Here is a 20226-nt window from a genome sequence, read left to right on the forward strand (position 1 = left end):
TTGTCTGTTTCTTCTTGATTCAGTCTTGTCACGTTATATGTTTCTAGAAATTTGTCCATTTCTTTTAGGTTGTTCAATTTGTTGGTATATAACAATTCATAGTATTCTCTTATGATTTTTTTGTATCTCTGTGGTATCAGTTATTTCTCCTCTTTCACTTCTTATTTTATTTGGGTCTTCTCTCTTTTCTTCTTGGTGAGCCTGGATAGAGGTTTATCAATTTTATCTTTTCAAAAAAAACAGGTCTTAGTTTCACTGATTTTTTCTATTGTTTTGGGGGGTCTCTATTTTAGTTATTTCTTCTCTGATCTTTATGATTTCCTTCCTTATGTTTACTTTGGGCTTTATTTTTTCTTCTTTTTCTAATTCCTTTAGATGGTAGGTTATTTGTTTATTTGAGATTTTTCTTGTTTCTTGAGGAAGACTTGTATCACTCTAAACCTCCCTTTTAGAACTGATTTTGCTGCATCCCATAGATTTTGGAAAGTTGTGTTTCCATTTTCATTTGTCTTGGAGGATGTTCTGATTCCTCTTTGATATATTCATTGACCCACTGGTTTTTTAAGTAGCATGTTGTTTAGTCTCCACATGTTCGTGCTTTTCCTATTTTTCTTTCTGTAATTGATTTCTAGTTTTATATATTGTGATCAGAAAAAAAATGCTTGATATAATTTCTATTCTCTTAAATTTATTGAGACTTGTTTTGTGGCCTAGAATGTGATGCATCCTGGAGAACTTTCCATGTGCACTTGGAAAGAATGTGTATTCTGCTGTTTGTGGAGGGAATGTCCTGTAGATATATACTAAGACCAACTGGTCTACTGTGTCATTTAAGACCACTGTTGCCTTATTGATTTTCTGTCTGGATGATCTGTCCATTGACTTAAGTGGAGTGTTAAAGTCCCCTACTATTACTGTATTACTGTGAAGTACACTTTTTCCCCACAGCTGATCACTGCCCCCACCCTGTTGTGGAGCCACACTGCAGGGCAGGTGGGACCCATATGGATTCTTCGTGTGTATCAGGGTGTAAGCTGTGGTGGACTGGCCACCATCAGAGTTCTGGGTCTCTTCTGAGGCACTGCTTGAGCACATGCCAACAATGGCCACCACCACCACACCCAGATGACACTCTGGGACTCCGTTGCCTCTGTGTCCCACGGCCGAAATTCTTCTCTGGTCACAGCAGCCCTAGATCCAGTGCCGAGCTACAACATGGAGTAAGTGAGACTGGACCATTTACTTGACTCAGACTGGGGCACATGCAGAGGTGGTCAGGGGAAACCCAGCAGCCACTAGAGGAGTCTTCAATCCAACCTCTCTACTCTGCCTTGGGGACAAGCCAGCATGCATGCACTCCTCAAGGGCAAAGTTCAGGCTTCCCTCAGCCCTCCTGTTAGTCCCAGTGGTCCTCTGACCAACGAAGGGGCTCATCTCCCTTGTGTAGGACCCCAGGAGTGGGGTGCCCAATCTGTGGCTCAAACCACTTACTCCCCAGTGTGGGTCTCTGCCCGTGTAATCTCCCTTTTCCTCTGAGTCCCCTTCCAGGGGCACAGGTCCCAACCTGATCACTTTTCTTTCCTTCCTATCTGATTTTGTGTGGATCTTTCTTACAGCCTTGTTTGTACAGAAGTTTTTCTGCCAGTTTACAGTTAGTTTTCAGAGAGAATTGCTCCACATGTACATGTATTTTTGATGTGTTCATGAGGGGAGGGGAGTCCCACATCCTCATACTCTGCCATCTTGATTGATTCGTGGTGTCAGTCTTCTTGTTGTGTGATCAACAAGAGATGTTAGTGATTTGAAGGAATCCAATGATAAAAAAAAAAAGCAAGAGCAGGAAATTCTGACATGTGGAGTAGAAGGTTAAAGTTTACATTTCTGGGTACCTAGATACTAGCAGATAGGAGGGAAATGGTTACAGTCTAATCCATCTGTCTGGCTTATAACTGTTACTATAATATAAGTATGTATTCCATGGTCCTGTATACTGCTAACAATGAATAAAATAAATATTAATATATTATACTCATAGTATACTTAATGCAAATTCTATGACAAGTGTTCCAAGAAATAACAAGTTTGAGAAGCAAAATATATTCTTGAATTGGCAATTTCAACAAATGACTTTGTGTAGAGCTATGAGGAGCTTGCTGGGAGATCCAAATATTGTCCATTTATGTTCCCTAATATTTTCCAGTATTGAATATTTGCTATAAGCTACAGTTCTTTGTAAATACTATTAAACTTGATATTTCTCATTTATTAAACAATGTTTCAATACAGACATCGATAATAATAAATAAAGAACATAAAGAATGTTAGAAGCATGTTAAGAAAGATAATTGAAATCAGTCAGCCCATTGCCAGATGCGTTTTAAGTTATTGCAATGTAAATTATCGTCAATTGGGGGCTTTCATAATATCTCAGACTCATAGGTATATTCATAACATCAAAAAGTCAAAAACCTCTGAAACAGTCCTGATGAGCCAATGCCTACTACTTTTAAGAGTTACTCACAGTTTAATAGTATGTCAAGGGACAAGATTTGGGGAAAAAACAATAAGCAAAACTGTAGCAGTAGATGGGTTATCTACCGACGCTATCTCCAAAAAATGAATTTTTTAGGACAAGTTTGTTAAATAAAAGACTTCAGTTTCCCAAAAGTTTATCATCAGTTTTGACATTAATATATAACTACTATAATATAATAGAAGAATTATACATAGAAAAATTTGGTGCCCTTCATGAATTCAAATTTTTCAGGGAGAGAAAGAGGACGATTACATCCTAGTGGGTTAAATCTAGAGATATGTTCATTGTGTTAAGAGATTACAGTGAAGCAGCACCTAACATCCTATTCCAAAAGGTGGTGCTTGGGCTGAACCTTGAAGGAAGGCTAAGACTAAGCCAGGAGAACAGGGTGGGAATGGGTCCAAGCAAAGGGTGCAGCCCAGTAGCATGAAAGCATGACAGTTTCAGAAAAATTAGATGTGACTGTAGTAAAGAGTATGGATGAATACGTGGTGGGGAAATGCACGTAGGCCCAGTTTATGAAGGTTTTTTAATGTCTTATAGGGACTTTGAATTTCATCCTGAATGCTATGAAAATACCTCAAAGTATTTTAAGGAGAGGAATGACAATTCAGATGTGCCTCTATAAAACGAAAAATGTGAAACAAGGAACTTCTGTAGTTTCTTCCATCCTCAGTGGTCTGTGATCCTACAAATAGTGAAGTCCTGATCAGAGTAGAGAGGATGAAGAGCCGGAGACAGTTATGAGAGTGATCTCACAGGAGCTATGGGAGGACTGCTGTGAAGTATTGAGTCTGGGTGCTGCAATTAGGTGGCATGAGGATAGAGGAGAGAGGCCAGAGGTAAGACGGGTTCCATTTTGAACATGTTAAGATTTGGCATTCCTTACAAAACCCACTGATGCTACTAGATGATCTCAGCCCTCCCCTCAGACTTTCATTAACACTGGGAAGAAAAGAACTACTGAATCCTCTAAATTTTTATGGTAGGTGGGCCAACACTGCTCTCAAAAAAGAAAAAAAGGGAGGAAAAAAGCTACTCCCAGCAACTACTTAATGATTAAGTCATTTCAGAACTTCATCCAAATCCACTTAATTACACCCTTTAGTTCCCATCTAATTAGTTTAGGCTTAACACTAATATTAGTTTGGTGAGAACTTGCTGATCTATTTGATCTCTTAATCTGGCCTATCAATTCCACAGTTTATAGCCAAGTTATAACCATCCTCGTCTGAATCCTTTCCCAACTGTTCTCTCTTTAAAGCAAGTTCTCTCTACTACTCGAAGAATAAAACCTTCCCTCTCCCCAACAGAAGTACATTCAGAGACCCAGCATGGAGTACCGTGCCCTACACCATGAACATAGTGGGTACCCAGCGTTTCCTAGGGCTGGTGATAATACATGTTCAAAGTAACTTCATTTTTCCTTTGGAGAGGAAAAGGAGAAGAAAAGCACGGCTAGGATGTGACTGTAATATGAATGAATAAGTATCATGAATGGTTAGAGTGGAGGTCCACTGTATTTTGCAGAGAGTCCAACTTTATAAGGGGTCCAAAGAGGAAAGATTGACCAATGACTGTTTCTGGTATATTTTGGTTTTAAGGTGGTGTGTGTGTGTTTGTGTGTAGGGGAAGGGAGTTGCCTCAATGGGGAGGTGGTACTGAGAAAGGAAATAAACTAGTTTCGGACAGTCGAGAAGATGACTGCACCACAACAGCATGCAAGGATGGAGAAGGAATGAGGACACAGATGAGTCAGGTGGGCTGGACTGTAATTAGATTCCACGGTCAGGTCATCAAATAGGAATTCATATACAAAGAGCAACAACACACACTGCTCCTCAAATGATGATGTACATCAACCAGGGAGCCTTAGTCTCTCAGGTTTCTGACTTGGGAAATCCTCTCTTTCCCCTGGTCCAGACCTCCTTCTCAGTTCTCTTGGGACCTTAGAGACTTGATATTTCTTTCTTTTTTTTTTTTTTTTTTTAGTAAATTTATTTATTTATTTTTGGCTGCATTGGGTCTTCACTGCTGTATGCGGGCTTTCTCTAGTTGCAGCGAGCGGGGGCTACTCTTTGCTGTGGTGCGCAGCTTCTCATTGCGGTGGCTTCTCTTGAAGCAGATCACGGGCTCTAGGCACACGGGCTTCAGTAGTTGTGGCTCGCGGGCTCTAGAGCGCAGGCTCAGCAGTTGTGGCGTGCAGGCTTAGATGCTCCGGGGCATGTGGGATCTTCCCGGACCAGGGCTCGAACCCGTGTCCCCTGCATTGGCAGGCGGATTCTTAACCACTGCGCCACCAGGGAAGTCCCGAGACTTGGTATTTCTCCAAGCCAAAAATAAAGAAAGCAAATCAAAACGAAGAAAGATTCCAAGCAAACCATTTAAAGATATGGAGGATGAAAAACACCAAATTCAGAATAGTGATTTATTTCAGCTGGGGGTGTATGTCTGTTTTGAGGAGGCAGGAAGGAGTGGGGGGCAAAGTTTGTTAGCAGCTTGAACTGTAATGTTAATGTTCTATTTCTTGAACTGGGTATTAGGTACAGTGGTGTTTTATGCCAGAATATCTGAAATAGTTCATAATTTTCAAAAAGAGATGTTAAGAAAAGGAAAGAGGAGCTTCCCTGGTGGTGCAGTGGTTGAGAGTCCGCCTGCCGATGCAGGGGACGCGGGTTCGTGCCCCGGTCTGGGAAGATCCCACATGCCGCGGAGCGGCTGGGCCCGTGAGCCATGGCTGCTGAGCCTGCGCGTCCGGAGCCTGTGCTCCGCAACGGGAGAGGCCACAACAGTGAGAGGCCCGCGTACCACAAAAAAAAAAAAAGGGAAGAGTAACAGAAAGATCATTTTGTCTATGTCCCTACGACTACCTGGGAAAAGATAGGGGCCCTTCCTAATTATTCTACTTTTATTATAAACTGAAAAACTGTTCACAAACAAGACTGTGCCTCCTCTCATCTCTGAGGTTAATGCTCACAAGTCAATTCATTTTTTTAGCAAATGTTCAAATCACACACCTATGAAGCTTGATCAACTTCAGTGACTCCATCCATGGGTGTAACACTAGTTGCATTGAACTTCTGATTCGTAGCTTCCTGTTTTGTTAGTATTATGACATCATACATGTTTGAATGACACATCAGGAAGAGAGGTCATCCTCCTTAAATGTTCAATCAGTTCTGTTATCCACATGCCGCTGATAGGGTGCTGAATTATTCCAGGCTTCCTCAAACCTCCTTTCTCCTCACTAGTCCTGCCCTACCTCTTCTGTACCTAAGCCCCAGAGTCACTGCACTTCTGCAATGATCACATTGCAGAGACCACACAGAGAAAAGATGAAAGCCATGTGTCACCTTGTTATAAAAGACATGAATAGGGCTTCCCTGGTGGCACAGTGGTTAAGAGTCCGCCTGCCGATGCAGGGGACATGGGTTCGTGCCCCGGTCCGGGAAGATCCCACATGCCGCGGAGCAGCTGGGCCCGTGAGCCATGGCCGCTGAGCCTGCGCTCCGCAACGGGAGAGGCCACAACAGTGAGAGGCCCGCGTACTGCAAAAAAAAAAAAAAAAAAAAAAAAAAAGAGATGAATAGCTACAAGACAGAAATGAGACAAGACAGGATAAATCTAGTTATTAGAATTAGACCTGCACATTATCTGTGTATTTCATGTTTCCTACTTGGGATTTTTCTCCAAAATAGAGGCTGATTGGCATCATACTGAAAAATGGCAAGCTTGATGTCAAACTGCCTGAGTTGAAATCCCTGCTCTGCCACATCATAGCTACAAGATCTTGAGCAAGTTATTTAACCTCTTTGTAAAATTTGTATATTAATAGTGCCTACATCCTGAAGTTCAGATAAAGAGTAAATGAAATGATGCATGAAAATGCTTAGCACAGCACAATTCCCAGTGCATAGCAAGAGCTTAATAAATGTTGGCAATTACTATGTGCATTGATTTTAATTTTTCTTTCTGCCCTCTGGTATTGAGGATAACATATATCCAGGAAAAACCAGCTTCCAAGCAAAAGGCACATCTGGTAAAAGTGGCTTCCATTCCTGGAGGAAGATTCCTTCCTGAAAGCCTTGGGTTCTTCCAACTACTCTCTTTTCCTTACTTTCTTCTGGTTGTTTTAACTACAGGTGCCAGAAATCGGCTACTGGAAGGAGATAGGAGTTGCTAAACTGGTTGGTAGCTTCTTTTGTTTTTATTTCTTAATATTCATTGCTACCTTCCATGCACAGCTAAAAGGGACCAGAGACCCAAATGACAGCACGCATGTTCCCTCCCTCAAGGCTGTCCAGTCGCTTTTTCATCAGAACAGGGACCTCTTGGAGGAGAAAATGGTTTTATTTCCCCCAGAAGTAAATGAGGCCAAGAAGGTCGTTGGCAAACTATAGGGCAATGGTTGTCTCAGTGCCAGCATCTCTTGCCTTAGACGCCTTTTTTCTGTGGTCCTGAGTGGAGTTGCTAGGATTATGAGCCGCTAGGAAAAAGCTTGAGGATGACAGTGACTCTGAAAAGCTAAAAAAGCGAGTAGCAAAACTGGCCACAAAGGATTTTAACTTGCAGAACTCAGGGGAATACTTCGAGAGGAAGAAGGCAGTTATAGATAGAAAATCAAGTTTCAAACAGACACACGGAAAAGCATACTGCCTAGTGGACTGTGTTTCTTTATAACAATATATTTTTTTAAATAACATGCCGACTCTCCTTCCGTCCAGTCTCAGCCCAAACCGGTCCCCCTCCTTCCAGCCCTCCTCTATTATTAAAGGCTCATTATTGGCTCTCAACGAGGAAGGGAGAGCAAGAGACGATTGGCTAAGTGAGAGCAGCACCGCCCTGCGCCATCCCCTCCCACGCCCTCCCTGGATAAACAGCTGGAATGAGAAGTAGGGAGGGAGGGCTGGGATTGGCTGAGTGTCAGTTGCCAGGGTGGGGTGAGGCAGCGCGGATGAAGATTTTACCTGTCTAGGTAAGTCAGGGAGAGGTCAAAAGAAGAAAACAGTGGGAAGCAGGGGAAGCAGTCTCTGTCTCCGTCTCTGCCCTTTGAAATATAAGGGTATTCCTTTCCTCTCTTCAGCCCCCCGCCCAGTGAAGGTGAGTTAATTCCTAACCAACTAACTATTGCTTATTCTGCAGCAAGGGGGGAACCCTTTATACACCAGGTGGGGGTCTTTCCTCTCTGTTCCTCAACTCCCTGTGTCCAGTACGGGATCAGAGTGAGTTGGTAGCTTCTTGAGATTGGAGTGTTTTAGTGGAGACCCAGGCTGAGACACATTTTTTTTTTTCCATCTGCCAGTTTAGGTTGGATGAGCATATTGTGCTGACAACAAGAAAACAGATTTGTTTTAGAAATTTCCATCTCTGAATCATTGAAGTTGCACTGTGATTTTGGAAGAGAATTGTTAGAGGAGGCCAAAATGGAAAATCGCCTGGGGAAGAAAAGTGCTTTGGTTTTCCATTCTAACAGGCAAATTTCTCATGGCTTTATGAACTCAATGTCTATTGTTATTTAAATGAAGGGTGCAGAGTGTGTGTGTGTGTGTGTGTGTGTTCAGTAATGGTAGTGTGATAATGGAGCTCTTTGTGGATGGGTGTGTAAGGTGTGAGCTGTGCTATGTTTTTGTAAGGGTGTGTGAGATTTGGTTACATTGGGAAAATGCCAGCTCAGGCTACCAGCTCATCTTCGGAAAACCCACGGATAGTCTAGTTGCAAAGTCAAGCCTATTTGAGTTGAGCTTCATTAAATTTCTGACTTTGCCTGTGAATAGACACAGGGATTGGCAAACAGGAAGCTACTCAACTGTGCCGGGGCCTCACCTACATTAATATTTCACGGTAACATGTTGAGTCTAGTAGGAATTCCGAGTGGGGCTCAGGCCAAAGCAGTGTGGCAGAGTCCAGAGAGGAGAACCAGACCAGTGTTGTGGTTTTGCTTTGACTTCCTTCGGGCGTCCCAGTTGGCAGTCTGTGTGGCCGGATTCCCTGCACAAGGACGCTGGGTGTAGAAGTCAAGTCAGAGTAGCAAGTCAGCTCTCCGCCATCCAGCTTGTGGGGATTAACACTCTGGTCCCTAACTTCTCCCCTTTTCCTCCTGCTTCCAGAAAGAGGGAAGTGGGAAGACCCAGTGCCAGGATCCCAGGGCCTGGCACACAAGCCCTGAGTGAATATATTGGGTTTCGTCCTAGCAACTGAAGCTTTAGGCTTTATTTAGCTCAGCCCACACCACAGAACCAGCCCGCCAAGCTCACTGACTGAGGGCTGCCATACATGGCGACCTCGTCAGCAATAAAGGTAACCTGCAGTGTCGAGCAAAGTTCTTCTGTGCAGGTGATATTTCCACCCACCCTCTCCCTCAAACCCACTGGTGAAAGAGGCGATTATATCATTGCTTAAACACAAACAGAAAATTGCCCATGTGCTTGTGGAGAGGGATACACACACAGTGCAACTTTTAGTCTTCTTGGCCTTTTCCTTAGGATGTTCTCCAGCCCAAGGCACATTTTGGGTGGTCAGCAAAAAGCAGAGGCACCCGGTCTAAGAGAAACAGGAAACCTCTTTGACCACTGGGGAGAGAGCTCAGCTCTTGGAGGATATAGGAATGGGGTCACAGGAAGAGGGTGATAAGGGGGCCTTGGGTCTGTTCAGATGGTACAGAGAAGCCAAACAGGAGTAGAGCTGGAGGCCTCTTCCCACCCCACCCCCTCCAGATACCAGAGTTCCACATGCCATTTATTTACTCTCCTCCAAGGCTTGACTGGTTTCAGGGAGTAGTTAATATTTAATGTACCTTAGCATGGGTGGCCCCGATATAGGCTGTGTACACTTCTTAACCTGTTCCCTCCTCCCCTCAAGCTGCCCAAAGAGGTCAAGGGTTAAAAAATACAGAACTCTCACCTTGAGTGTTTTGCATGCTGTTCAGGCTTCTTATCAAGTAGAAATACCTCAGGTTTCAATGGCTGCCCTGAAATAGCCCCCAAGTTTCAAGGTTGTAAAGTTGGTGGAAGGAAATGCAGCCTCCAGGTCAGGTCAGACTGGTGAGGGAAGGAGAGGGTGGTGAGAAGAAGAGAAGACGTCTTTATGGTTCAGACTTTTCGGGTCAGGACACTAGGTGTGGAGATGAGGTGTGAGCGCCTTAGAGCTCATTCAGCTTCGGTGTCAGATTCAGGTTAATCTCTGCAGTGATTTTGTTGTGCCTATGACTTGAGCTTCAGTGGCATTTGGTGTCTTTTCCTTATTCTGGAAATAGCTATTGTGGGGACAAAAAGCTGGCCTGTATGCATAAATCTGAATCAGAGAAGAGTGGTCTTAGGGCTTTCAGTGTTTAGTCAGACGTGGCCAGTGGTCCTTCTTTAGGTACCCGGCCCTCTTGCCTCTGGACAGCTGCTGTAATGCCCTCTAGGAGGGCTGGGAGCCACAGGCTGCCCAATAGATGCAGTTGTAAATCATTTCCTACTTCCCATAGGAAGGGGAGGTAGAAAGAGCCCCAGCTTTTGCATCTGTCAAATGGAGAAAATGCCACATCCTGCCTAAGGTATCAGGTTATCTGAAAGCACTTTGTAAGCTATACCCTGGTATGTTTTTTAAAGCATATTGTTTCTATCTCTTCCAGCTGCTTCAGGCCATCCTTTGTTTCAAAGTGAGAATGTGTTAGGCTGCCCTGGGAGGGAGGAGAGGCTAGCACACCACTGTAAAGTCCGAACTGTGCTTGGAGGAACAAGGGTAGTCATTTTTCTCTGAAAGGGAAAGGCAGCATCTGCTCATCCATTCACAGAGAACATTCTACAGTGCGTCACTTTTAATAGTTACTGCCCCAGTGTAACAAACAGATAGGAAAACTAGAGCCAAAAAAACAGACCCTGGGATCTACACTGACTTCTTGGAAACAATACCTTTGTCTTAACAAAGTTTTGCATGCCCCATGCCTATTAGGTACTCATAAATGTTAGTGTAACTGAAAGCATTGCCCAAATTCCATTAAGCCATATATTTTCTGGGAAACAAAATATTAAAAAAGAGCTTACATGGGGCTTCCCTGGTGGCACAGTGGTTAAGAATCTGCCTGCCGGACGTGAGTTCGAGCCCTGGTCCAGGAAGATCCCACATGCCGCAGAGCAGCTAAGCCCGTGTGCTGCAGCTAGTGAAGCCCACATGCCTAGAGCCCATGCTCCACAACAAGGGAAGCCACTGCAATGAGAAGCCCGCGCACCGCAACGAAGAGTAGCCCCCGCTCACCACAACTAGAGAAAGCCCGCGTGTAGCAACAAAGACCCAATGCACCAAAAAATAAATAAATAAGTAAATGTATTTTTAAAAAATTTTTTAAAAGAGCTTACAGTAATAGGGTAGAAGCCAAAAAAGAGACCTTCCAACAGTTCAACTAGTTCTAATGTCTACTGAGTTCTAGTGTCAACTCAGTAGACACTAGAACAAATGACGTTTATTCATCAGCGTTTTTTGAGTGCCTTCTGTGTGCCTAGGCTAACGAGAAATGGATCCTCTTCGTTGTAGTGGTCTCAACCCTTCAGAATGTTAGGAATGAGTCAGTACTTTTGGAACCTAGACAGTCATTAACGGAGAGGCTAGCTGAGGTGACTGATCTTCATCCACATGACTTCTCACATTTCTGTTTCTTTGGGATTCTGGATAATGGGGAACTAACCTCATGAAGGAATCCCAGGAGTTATCTTACCCCATGTTGATTTATCACTGGGTTTCTTTGGTATCTCTGTCCCCTCTGGTTCTCCCTCTCTCTCCTGAGAGACTTTGGACCCGCGTGAACTACATGTGTCTTGCCCATAACGGATCTTACCTCTTCCTTCCCCATTGTCCTGCCCCCTCCCTCCCTGCCCCAGTTGAAGGTCTCCTCCCAAGCAGGAGGGGAGCTCTGTGAGGCCTTGTGTCTGTCAGCTCTAGGTGGTTGGCAGACTGACTCACCCAGCACAGCCCAAACCTGACTTTGGCACTGGAAGCAATTATTGGCAGAGGCAAAAAAGACAACCCGCCTTGGAATCTAAAGCCCAAGTCTCAAGATCTCAAATAAAACCCAGTCTTCCAGGACATTTTACCTAGTATTCAGAAGGTGGAAAAGATGGTAGAAAATAAAACCTGGCATTGTGGGGAAAATATGGATTCAGAATCAGACAAAGTATACTCTAATTCTAGCTCTTCCCCCAGGTCCCTACTTGATCTTAGAACTGTCTTTTAATCTTAATTCTTCTAGAATTTCATTTGAGCATAGGAGAGTCACCTTTGGCCTTTCCAGCTCTGGTGGAGTTTTTCCCACAAACAGGAATATGAAAATCCCTGGGATTCCCTGAAGGAAGATGACACTACCTTCCTTTGCTATTTCTGTTGGCACGATGAACTTGAAACTGTTCTTTCCCTATGAGTTGGAGTTGGGAGAAAGCTACCTAGAACATTGCTCTTGTCCATTTGACACAGATTAGGGAATCTCATTGGGAATAAATGCAACATCAGGAGGGTGATACACAAGAGGGAAACTGGGTTTCCGTCCACCACTGGGGTGCCATGCACATCCCTCCCAGACTAGGGGATGACGGTGGCTGGGGTGGGGGTCGTTGTGATGGTGCTGATGATGTGGCTATGGTAGCAGCTGACTGTTACAGGGCCGTGCACTGCACAAAGTGTTTTCCATGGAGTATTTCATTCTATAGTCACGAAAACCCTTTAAGGTAGGTACTATTACGGGCCCTGTTCCTTTTTTTTAAAGAAAGCTTTTATTTCCCTTGCTTCAGTCTACTTTGATCCGAGATGGATCTTGTCTTTTTCTTATTACAAAAACAGTAGTAGTTACTCATTTATTCCTTAAGTGTTTGCTTACTTACTACAAACTGAACTGTGCTATCGGTTCTCATTTAGTCTTACTATTAACCCTATTTAATGAAGAAAAACAGATTCAAAGAGTAATTTGCCTCGTCACAACACTTTAAATGGTGGAACTGGAATTTGAACCCAGATCCAGCTACCTCCAGAACCCAAGCTTTAACTCCTGTAATATGTAGTGTTTATAGTAATGAAAATGTAGGTTAAGCTCCCTGGTTCAGAGAAAAAACATGACCAAGAGAAATGATGGAATCTCTTTTCTGACTAGACTGCTTCTCCACCACCTAAGTCTGACCTTCTGCATGTATGTAAGCCAGCTTATGCGTCCTTACATGTCCAGCTTATGTGTCCCCCTGCAGGCTGGGGGTTTGGGTTTGGGTCATGGCTGAGCATGGCCCCTTCCAGCTCTCTGTTTGCTTGGTGTCCCTGCTGCCATGCTGCTCCAGGGCCTGAGCAGAGCCTCGCTGGAGCCTGGCTCAGCTCACACGTGGCTTTGATTCTTCTCTTTTCAGGCCCGGCCTGGGACATTCTTCGCTTCCCTTCGCTTCCCCTCTGAGAGCCCCTTTCACCACCCCTGCACCTTGCTTCAGGCGATGCCCGAGAGAGAGCTGTGGCCAGCAGGGCCTGGCTTGGAACCCGTGACCCACATTGGCAGCTGCGATAGCATGATGAGCACCACCTCCACCCTCTCTGGATCTGTACGTACTCTCTGTCTGCAGCCTGGCCCGCTCTCCGCACCCCTGCCCTGCCCTGCCCTACCCACCACCATCCTTGCTCACTGTTCCTTGTCTTTCATCTTCCTTGTCAGGGAGTGAATCACACCAGTTGGTATTCTGCCTCTGAGTCACCCCTGGTTCTACAGAGAATAGAGTGGGACAACCCCAGAGAGTAATAGGACAAATGAGAGTTTTTCCCAGTTTTCATTAGGTTGCGTGGTTTAATTGAGATGAGAGAGTGGGTCAGTGATCTGAGGTCACGGTGGAAACTAGAACGTAGATCCTTGTAGCACGTGGATTCCTGAAGTCCTCTGCAAAGAACAGTGTTACTTCCATCTTTTACAAAGATCAAAGAGCACGGAGCAGTTAAGAGCCTGGGTTCTGGAGCCAAACAGATCTGGGTTCTCTACTTATAAGCTCTATGACCTTGGACAAATTACTTAATTTCTCTAAGCTTCAGTTTCAGTTTTAAGATGGGCATAATATTAATACCAAATTCATAGGGTTCTTGAGGTGAGTGAATGAAATGCATGTAAAGCACTTAGCACGTGCTTCTATGTAGAAAAGAAATAGCCTATCTGTAAGTAGAGACTGAGAATTTTCCAAAGTCCCTGTGTTTAACTATTTGTGAGTGACATGTAATAAATTGTAATTTTTCTGGGTATGAATTTAAATCTCAATTCTTATAAGGTTGGTGTGACAGAGTAAATCTGTCCTATGTCCAAATGTAAGCATTCCTTTGTTATGGGTACTCATCACATACATAATAACCCTTGAGAATTTATACTTTATTGTTCTATATCCTATACGTAGAGGTATTTGATAATTTAAGGATCGTAATGATCTCTACTGAATGTCAAAGATGTTTGATATAGTCGGTGAGTTTTGATATGTAAAAATGAAGTAGGAAAAGCAGCACACAACACACAAAAAACCTAAAGTGCAGACAATCTGTAGATAATTTCTTTTTAACCCTAGATGATGGGACCTCACAGACCACGTTCAGTTTCTGTTAAGCAGAGGCCAACATGAGTAGTTACATACCACTGGACACAGAATGTGACAGGGATTAAAGGTTTTCAAAGTGAGTCATCCATAAAGGAGAAATTCAGAATGGGAGTTTTGGAAGACTATTTTAGTAGGAAGAGGGCAGTAGAGAAGATTTTGTTTAGGGAACCTCTGGGGTCTGCATCAAGGCTTCCAAGGGCTGTATTCGGGACTTCCCTTGACCATGTAAGCCTCCCTCAATCAACTGACAGATGATTCTTTAAGGAGCCTGGGGAACTGGAGAAGTTATTCCAACAACCATCTCCCCTCCCCCTAAGATATTTTTAGGGCTTTCTCAAAATCTTTCCTGGACATCTGAGTGGGTCTGGAAAATATATAACTCTGAATTATCTCCAATATTAGGAAGAGATGTAGAGACGGCAGGAAGGGACTCAGGCCAAATTTCCTATATTCCCACCTGCCCTTTTGGTCCTCCCTTCAACCTTCAACTTTGGAGAGCGATTATCCCATGGATCTTCCTAGCCTTGTAGAACATAGGCAGTAACCATCTGAAAGGGCCTCACCTGTTCTCCCAAACACTCCTATGTGCTTTCTCATAATGAAAATTATTTATTTTAATTTCTACTTAATATTTAATACTAAGTTGCTTTCCCCTCACCCCATACCAGTTTCTCCACCTTCCTCCCTTAAATTAATATTTGCTTAAGAAATAAATGCACACGTTTTTTAATGTTAGCCAGAGCCAAATGCTATCAAGAAAGTAAATACACAAAAGGGAAAAAAAAATCCTGTATGGAATGCATTTCAAAGTCAAGTGTAAATTACTTAGTAAATTGATCTGTGACTAGTCATGATAAATCGGCTGTCTTTCCTGTTTGTCCTCATACTGTCCTTGACATGCCAGATCAAGAATGCAGAAGTACTTTGAAAAGTTAAAAGCAATACCATTCAAGTTTAAGGTCAAATCATCATGCTGCCCATATAGTTTAGAACAACACTGGAGACACGCGAAATGAGATACTTGACATAGGTTACACAGAAGAAGTGGAATTAGAACCTGGGACTGCTTCTGATCTTGGCCCCTAAGCATTCCACCCAGGAGTGAACAAAAGAAAGGTCATTTGCCATCTGCCTGCCCGGCTGGGTGTTACTGGGACAGCAGCCCGACAGTCTCTGCCCTCCTTGGTGCCTGCAGTTTCGGAAGCAGCTCAAGCAGGTCTGCAGAGTGGCATGATGGAGGGGTTTCCAGCTCTTCAGCAATCCTTCCCAGCGCAGGGTGGTTCTCGGGCCCCGCCAGTTTCTGGGGAGCTACCTCTCACAGCACCCTCTCCTCTCTCTAGAGTGACAGCAGCTACGACTTCCTGTCCGCTGAAGAGAAGGAGTGTCTGCTCTTCTTAGAGAAAACCATTGGCTCATTGGACGCCGAGGCTGACAGTGGACTGTCCACTGACAAGTCTGGTCAAGCCACAACTCCCCGAGGTCCCCGAACACTGCCCACGACCCAGCCTGCCGCCCAGGGTAAGAGAGAGTGTCTAAAAAAATCAAAAAAGGGGACTTCCTTGGAGGTCCAGCGGTTAGGACTCTGTGCTTCCACTGCAGAGGGCACGGGTTCGATCCCAGGTCGGGGAACTAAGATCCCGCCCACATGCTGTGAGGCCAAAAAATAAAATAAAACCCCCCAAAAAGCAGTACATCCTCTGGCCACTCTCCATCTTGTCTGCCCTCTGCTCTAAGGGTCACAGGCAGAAGAAGGAACAAATGCTCTCCTCTGCATTCTCATGGCTGGAATAAAGCCTTGTTGTCCCTGCAGGGAAGGAGGGATTGCCGACAAGCCAGCCTTCTATGTCTTTCTATGAAGTATCAGAGGCCTGGGAGGGAAAGGGGTTTGACCAGCACCCATCCTCTTATGGAGAAATTCTAAAGCAATATGACCACAGAGGTGAGGGAGAGATTCAGGGAGGGGTGGGTGGTTGGCTCTGGAAAAACTAAGTCAGTCTGTGGAGCTAATCTGGGTGACCCAGAGGATGAGGCTGCAGGAGATAAGAAGAGGGAAGGGCTCCCTTAACTTCAGTGGGTGACGTCTCAAGGGCCTTGTGAGAGAGTATGGAGTGGCGTTGAGGCTCAGTAGACGGGAAACAAGATGACACGTAAGTGTGGCCATGAGTGCAGGGCCATATGCCCCAGGGTGAGGGGGGCATTTTACTCCTGAAGACAGACCCATTGGTATCAGGACTGTGATCACTTATTCATTCATTTAGCAAATATTTATTGACAATGTGTTAGACCCTCCCTGAGATAGAGGAGGAAGTGGGGAGGTGGGGCTTCCTCTGCTGCCTGGTGCTGATTTCCTGGTCCAGTGGGCCTGATACGCGTGCTTACTCGCTGGAAGAAAAGAGCCCCTGTCACTCTGTGGTGTGGGGACAGCTGTGGCCATTACAGAATCATCCAGGTGCCTATAGAAAGTGAAGGCAGAAGAAGGCAGAAGCCTGGTCCGGCAAGAACAAATCACCTGTTGACCATGTTCAATGCTGAATGCTCCCACTGGGCTCAGTTACCTGAGGGCCCCAGGATAGCTAGAGGAACTGTCCTGAACCCCAACCAACCCTGCCTCTGTAGAGGGTTAGAAAGAGCCTGAGTCAGGAACATGGAGCTGTCTGGGGCTGCCCTTTCCCCAGCCATCAGGAAACATTAATCCTTGGTTGAAGGGAAACTGCTAGTACTGATCTGTTAGTCTAAATGACATCCAAACAAGAGTTCTACCCTTTAAGAGCAAAGGAACCGCAAAAAACAAAACCCATCCATTGCTAATTAGAGATCAGAGTCTGGGAGGTGTTTTCTTTCCCCCTGGCAGCAGGGTTCTCACCACGCACTCTTCTTTGCCTGTTTTCCCGACCCTCACAGGACATCCGAAAGAGACCGTTCAGCAAGGAACAGAGCCGAAAAGAGTGACTCCATTCAGCTTGTCTCATCTGCCCGAGCCTCAAAGCCTGGGCCTCAGGTCTGGCTCCTGCAGCCTCCCCAGAAATATCCACATCGGCAGAGACCAGATCCTCAGAAAAAGCACCACACAGACTAACAGCCACACCCCAGCGGTATCTGACGGGCTTGTCCCAGGGCCTGAGAAAGAGCAGGTGGGCCAGAGCAGTGAGCCCCCCCAGGCACCGACGGGCCCCCGGGACGCTGCCCTTGATCTGGACAGGGCTTTCATCCCCCCACCAGAGGCCTTCTGGGACACCCAGCCAGAGCAGCGTGGGCAACACGGCCTGCCCAGACAGCCAGGGGAGCTGAGTCCCAGGCCCCAGGTCCACACATCACTCAGCCTCCAGCAGAAAAGGGAGACCACTTCAGAGGCCATGTCCCAGAAAGCCAATGAGGAAGGCTCAACCAGGGAACCTGGACAGCCTCGGCCTCCTCCAGCTGTGTCCTCTCAGAATGCAAAAGCTGAAGATGTTCCTGTCCCATCAGAGGGGGCTCCACATGCCCGGCTGGCTCCCCTCACAGCCCCTAAGCCACGGAAGCTGCCACCAAATATTGTGCTGAAGAGTAGCCGGGGTGGTTTCCACAGTGATCCCCAGAACCGGCTGTCTTGCCACTCGGAGGCCGGCCCTGGAGACTCGGGCCCCACCTCGTCATCACTGCAGGAGCAGAGGAGAGCACGCAGGGAAGCGCTGGAGAAGCTGGGGCTGCCCCAGGACCAAGATGAGGCCAGCACCCACTTAAGTAGGCCCTCCACCAGGCTCAGGGAGACGCGCACTCAGGCCCCCTCCCCGGCTCCGCCTGTGGTTCCAGCTCAGGTCTCAGCAGCGACAGGAAAGGCTCCAGCACCTGCACCAATGCGGGGACCTTCTCCAGTGAAAGCTCCGGGTCCGGCTCCAGCTCAGCCATCTTCTCCAGGCAATGTTTTGGTTCCTGCCCAGGAACCCACTCCAGGGAAAGTTCTAGCTGACAAATCCATGCCAATTCCTATCCCTAGGGCCCCACGGGCAAATAGTCCCCTCACTCAGCCGAAGCCAGACTCTGGGCTGACTCTCCAGGAGAGCAGCGTCCCTGGCCTGAGACAGATGAACTTCAAGTCCAACACGCTGGAGCGTTCAGGCGTGGGGCTGAGCAGCTACCTCTCAGCAGAGAAAGATTGCAGCCCCAAAACCAGCACCTCTCTGGGAAAAGCCTTCTTGGACAAGATCTCACCCAACGTCTTGCGTAACTCCCGGCCGCGCCCGGCCTCCTTGGGCACCAGGAAGGACTTCGAGGGTATCCAGGTGGGCAAGTTGGCCGACCCGGAGCATGAGCTGGGTTCCAAGCGCCTGTCTTACCAAGGACAAAGCCGTGACATGCTGCCTCGATCCCACTGTGTCAGTGTCAAGATCTCCCCAAAAGGCGTGTCTGATGAAAAAAGAAGGGAGGCTCTCAAGAAGCTGGGCCTGTTGAAGAAGTAGGCACTGGCCACCAGCACCCCCACACAGCCCCTCCCGCACCCCGTTATTCGAGAAGAGACCCAGGGCTCCACTTAGTCTATCCCACCTCACAAGTCAGGGGCTGGGCAGGGGTCAGCTTCTCTGCAGGTCCTCTTCTCTCCGAGGGAGAGATTGGAGCACACATTTCTATTCAGAGTGGCTGTACCAATGAGCGCCTGCGTGAACCACCCTGAAGATGATTTCCACAGGAGGGTGTGTGTGTGTGGTATAGGCTGTGTCTATCACCGAAGCTATTTATATGACAGAGTCATTGCTCAGAATTCCTCACTTGTTGGAAACTTTCTTACATCGGGTAGAGCTCAGGCAAGCCAGAACTGAGTGCAGAGGGGTGGCTAAGCCTGAGAAAAAAAAGTCAAATGGGACAATGGATGTACCCGTGACACTAGGCAAATGCAGGATCACATGAAATGTGGGTCTCCCAGAACCCCTGCAGTGGGTGGAGACTGGCACAGACCTTGCTGGATTCCCCTCTCGCTTCTGGCCTCCCGGATAGGGGCCTGCGGCCAAGAGGAGTTGGTTTGTTATCTCATCGTCTGCTGCCTTCTCTCTGTCCCTAGTCCCAAGGACCAGACACATCCCTGTCACTAAAAACTCTTGGTTGACTGATACCAGGAGAGCTCTTGCTGGCCTGAGAAGTCAGGATGAGTGCCCACACTGCACACCTCCACTGGAGAGGGCCTTGTCTGTGGGCTTGTTAAATTCAGTAATAAACTACGGTGGTCCCTGACTCTGGTGTGCCTATCCTTCCTGCTCCGGATCTCAGTCTGCACAGTGACCCCAGGGTTGGGCCAACAGTGAAATGGGAGCCCAAGCCCAGAGGCTTTGTAAATACCGAGGGACTCTTACAGGCCTTTGTCTACACGATTACAAGTTGTTTTTTGATTTCCTCAATTCCTATGGGAAATCAGCACAGTGCATGCTCTGCTAATTATTCATAGAATATCAGAGCTGGGAGGGGCCTTAGAGACACTCTAGTCCCACCCTGATGGGGAAGGGAAGTGACTCATCGTGGTCACTCTGCTGTTTAGTAACAGAACTGAGATCAGAGCTGGAGCGCCTGATGCCGCTCCCCTGCCGCATGACCCTCCCCTCCAGCGGTCCCTTTGTCCCTCCACTCAGCTTCCTAAGGAGTCACCAGCAAAGGTCCAGCCCTAAAGCTCTTCAAGATCTAAAATGTCTTCCGAAACATCAGAGATTAAACGTTGTTCAGGATCGTATTTAGTGTTGTGGGTTTTTACTTAGTTTGGGAAAGTAGCAATATAATAACTCGTTTTTAATCCCAAATTCCCTGACCAAGTTATGCACCTTGAGCACATGCTGGAAGGGCGTACTGTGGGTAGGTGGTGTGGGCTTGTGAATACAAGCTTGGAGATCAGACATGGCTGGGCGTGACCCCTGCTTCCCCTTAAGAAATTAATGTTATTCAGAGACGTGACCTGGTTGGAGTCCAAGGTCCCCAGATGTGAGGGGCAGATAAAGGGAACCGGGTTGAAAAAGTGCCCTTTAGGTCTGCTGAGCGTTTCTGGGCTGTGTCCTTAGGGACCCAGCACATCAAGGCTCAGTATCTCTGCAAGTGGTGAGGAGGTTAAGGTAAGGACAACAAATGGTTGCGCCCTGCTATGGCATGTGGGATGTGGTTGTG

The 20226-nt window shown here is 46.3% G+C and overlaps 1 protein-coding gene across 2 annotated transcripts; it reads left to right on the forward strand.

Annotated features, from left to right (window-relative positions):
• The first annotated feature begins 7470 nt into the window (after positions 1-7470).
• Positions 7471-19777, forward strand: LOC309826552 (specifically androgen-regulated gene protein). Of its 2 annotated transcripts, none has more exons than XM_082660802.1 (4): positions 7471-7511; positions 12898-13083; positions 15450-15627; positions 17011-19777. In XM_082660802.1, the coding sequence occupies exons 2-4, from the start codon at positions 12979-12981 to the stop codon at positions 18543-18545; spliced, it is 1818 nt and encodes a 605-aa protein (XP_082516928.1). In that variant the 5' UTR covers positions 7471-7511; positions 12898-12978; the 3' UTR covers positions 18546-19777. The 2 variants fall into 2 exon arrangements, with proteins under 2 accessions (XP_082516928.1, XP_082516927.1); XM_082660801.1 differs by lacking the exon at positions 7471-7511 and adding an exon at positions 7545-7636.
• Positions 19778-20226: the final 449 nt, after the last annotated feature.

The sequence above is a fragment of the Grampus griseus genome, assembly GCF_964374135.1.
Source record: "Grampus griseus genome assembly, chromosome: 1".
In the NCBI taxonomy this organism is placed as follows: domain Eukaryota; kingdom Metazoa; phylum Chordata; class Mammalia; order Artiodactyla; family Delphinidae; genus Grampus; species Grampus griseus.

Bases quoted from the DNA above. Each gene is read 5' to 3' on its own strand.
- LOC309826552 (XM_082660802.1), top strand. From the start codon at position 12,979: ATGCCCGAGAGAGAGCTGTGGCCAGCAGGGCCTGGCTTGGAACCCGTG. The intron at 13,084-15,449 runs GTACGTACTCTC...TCCTCTCTCTAG, and splicing joins CCTCCACCCTCTCTGGATCT to AGTGACAGCAGCTACGACTT. The intron at 15,628-17,010 runs GTAAGAGAGAGT...CGACCCTCACAG, and splicing joins GACCCAGCCTGCCGCCCAGG to GACATCCGAAAGAGACCGTT.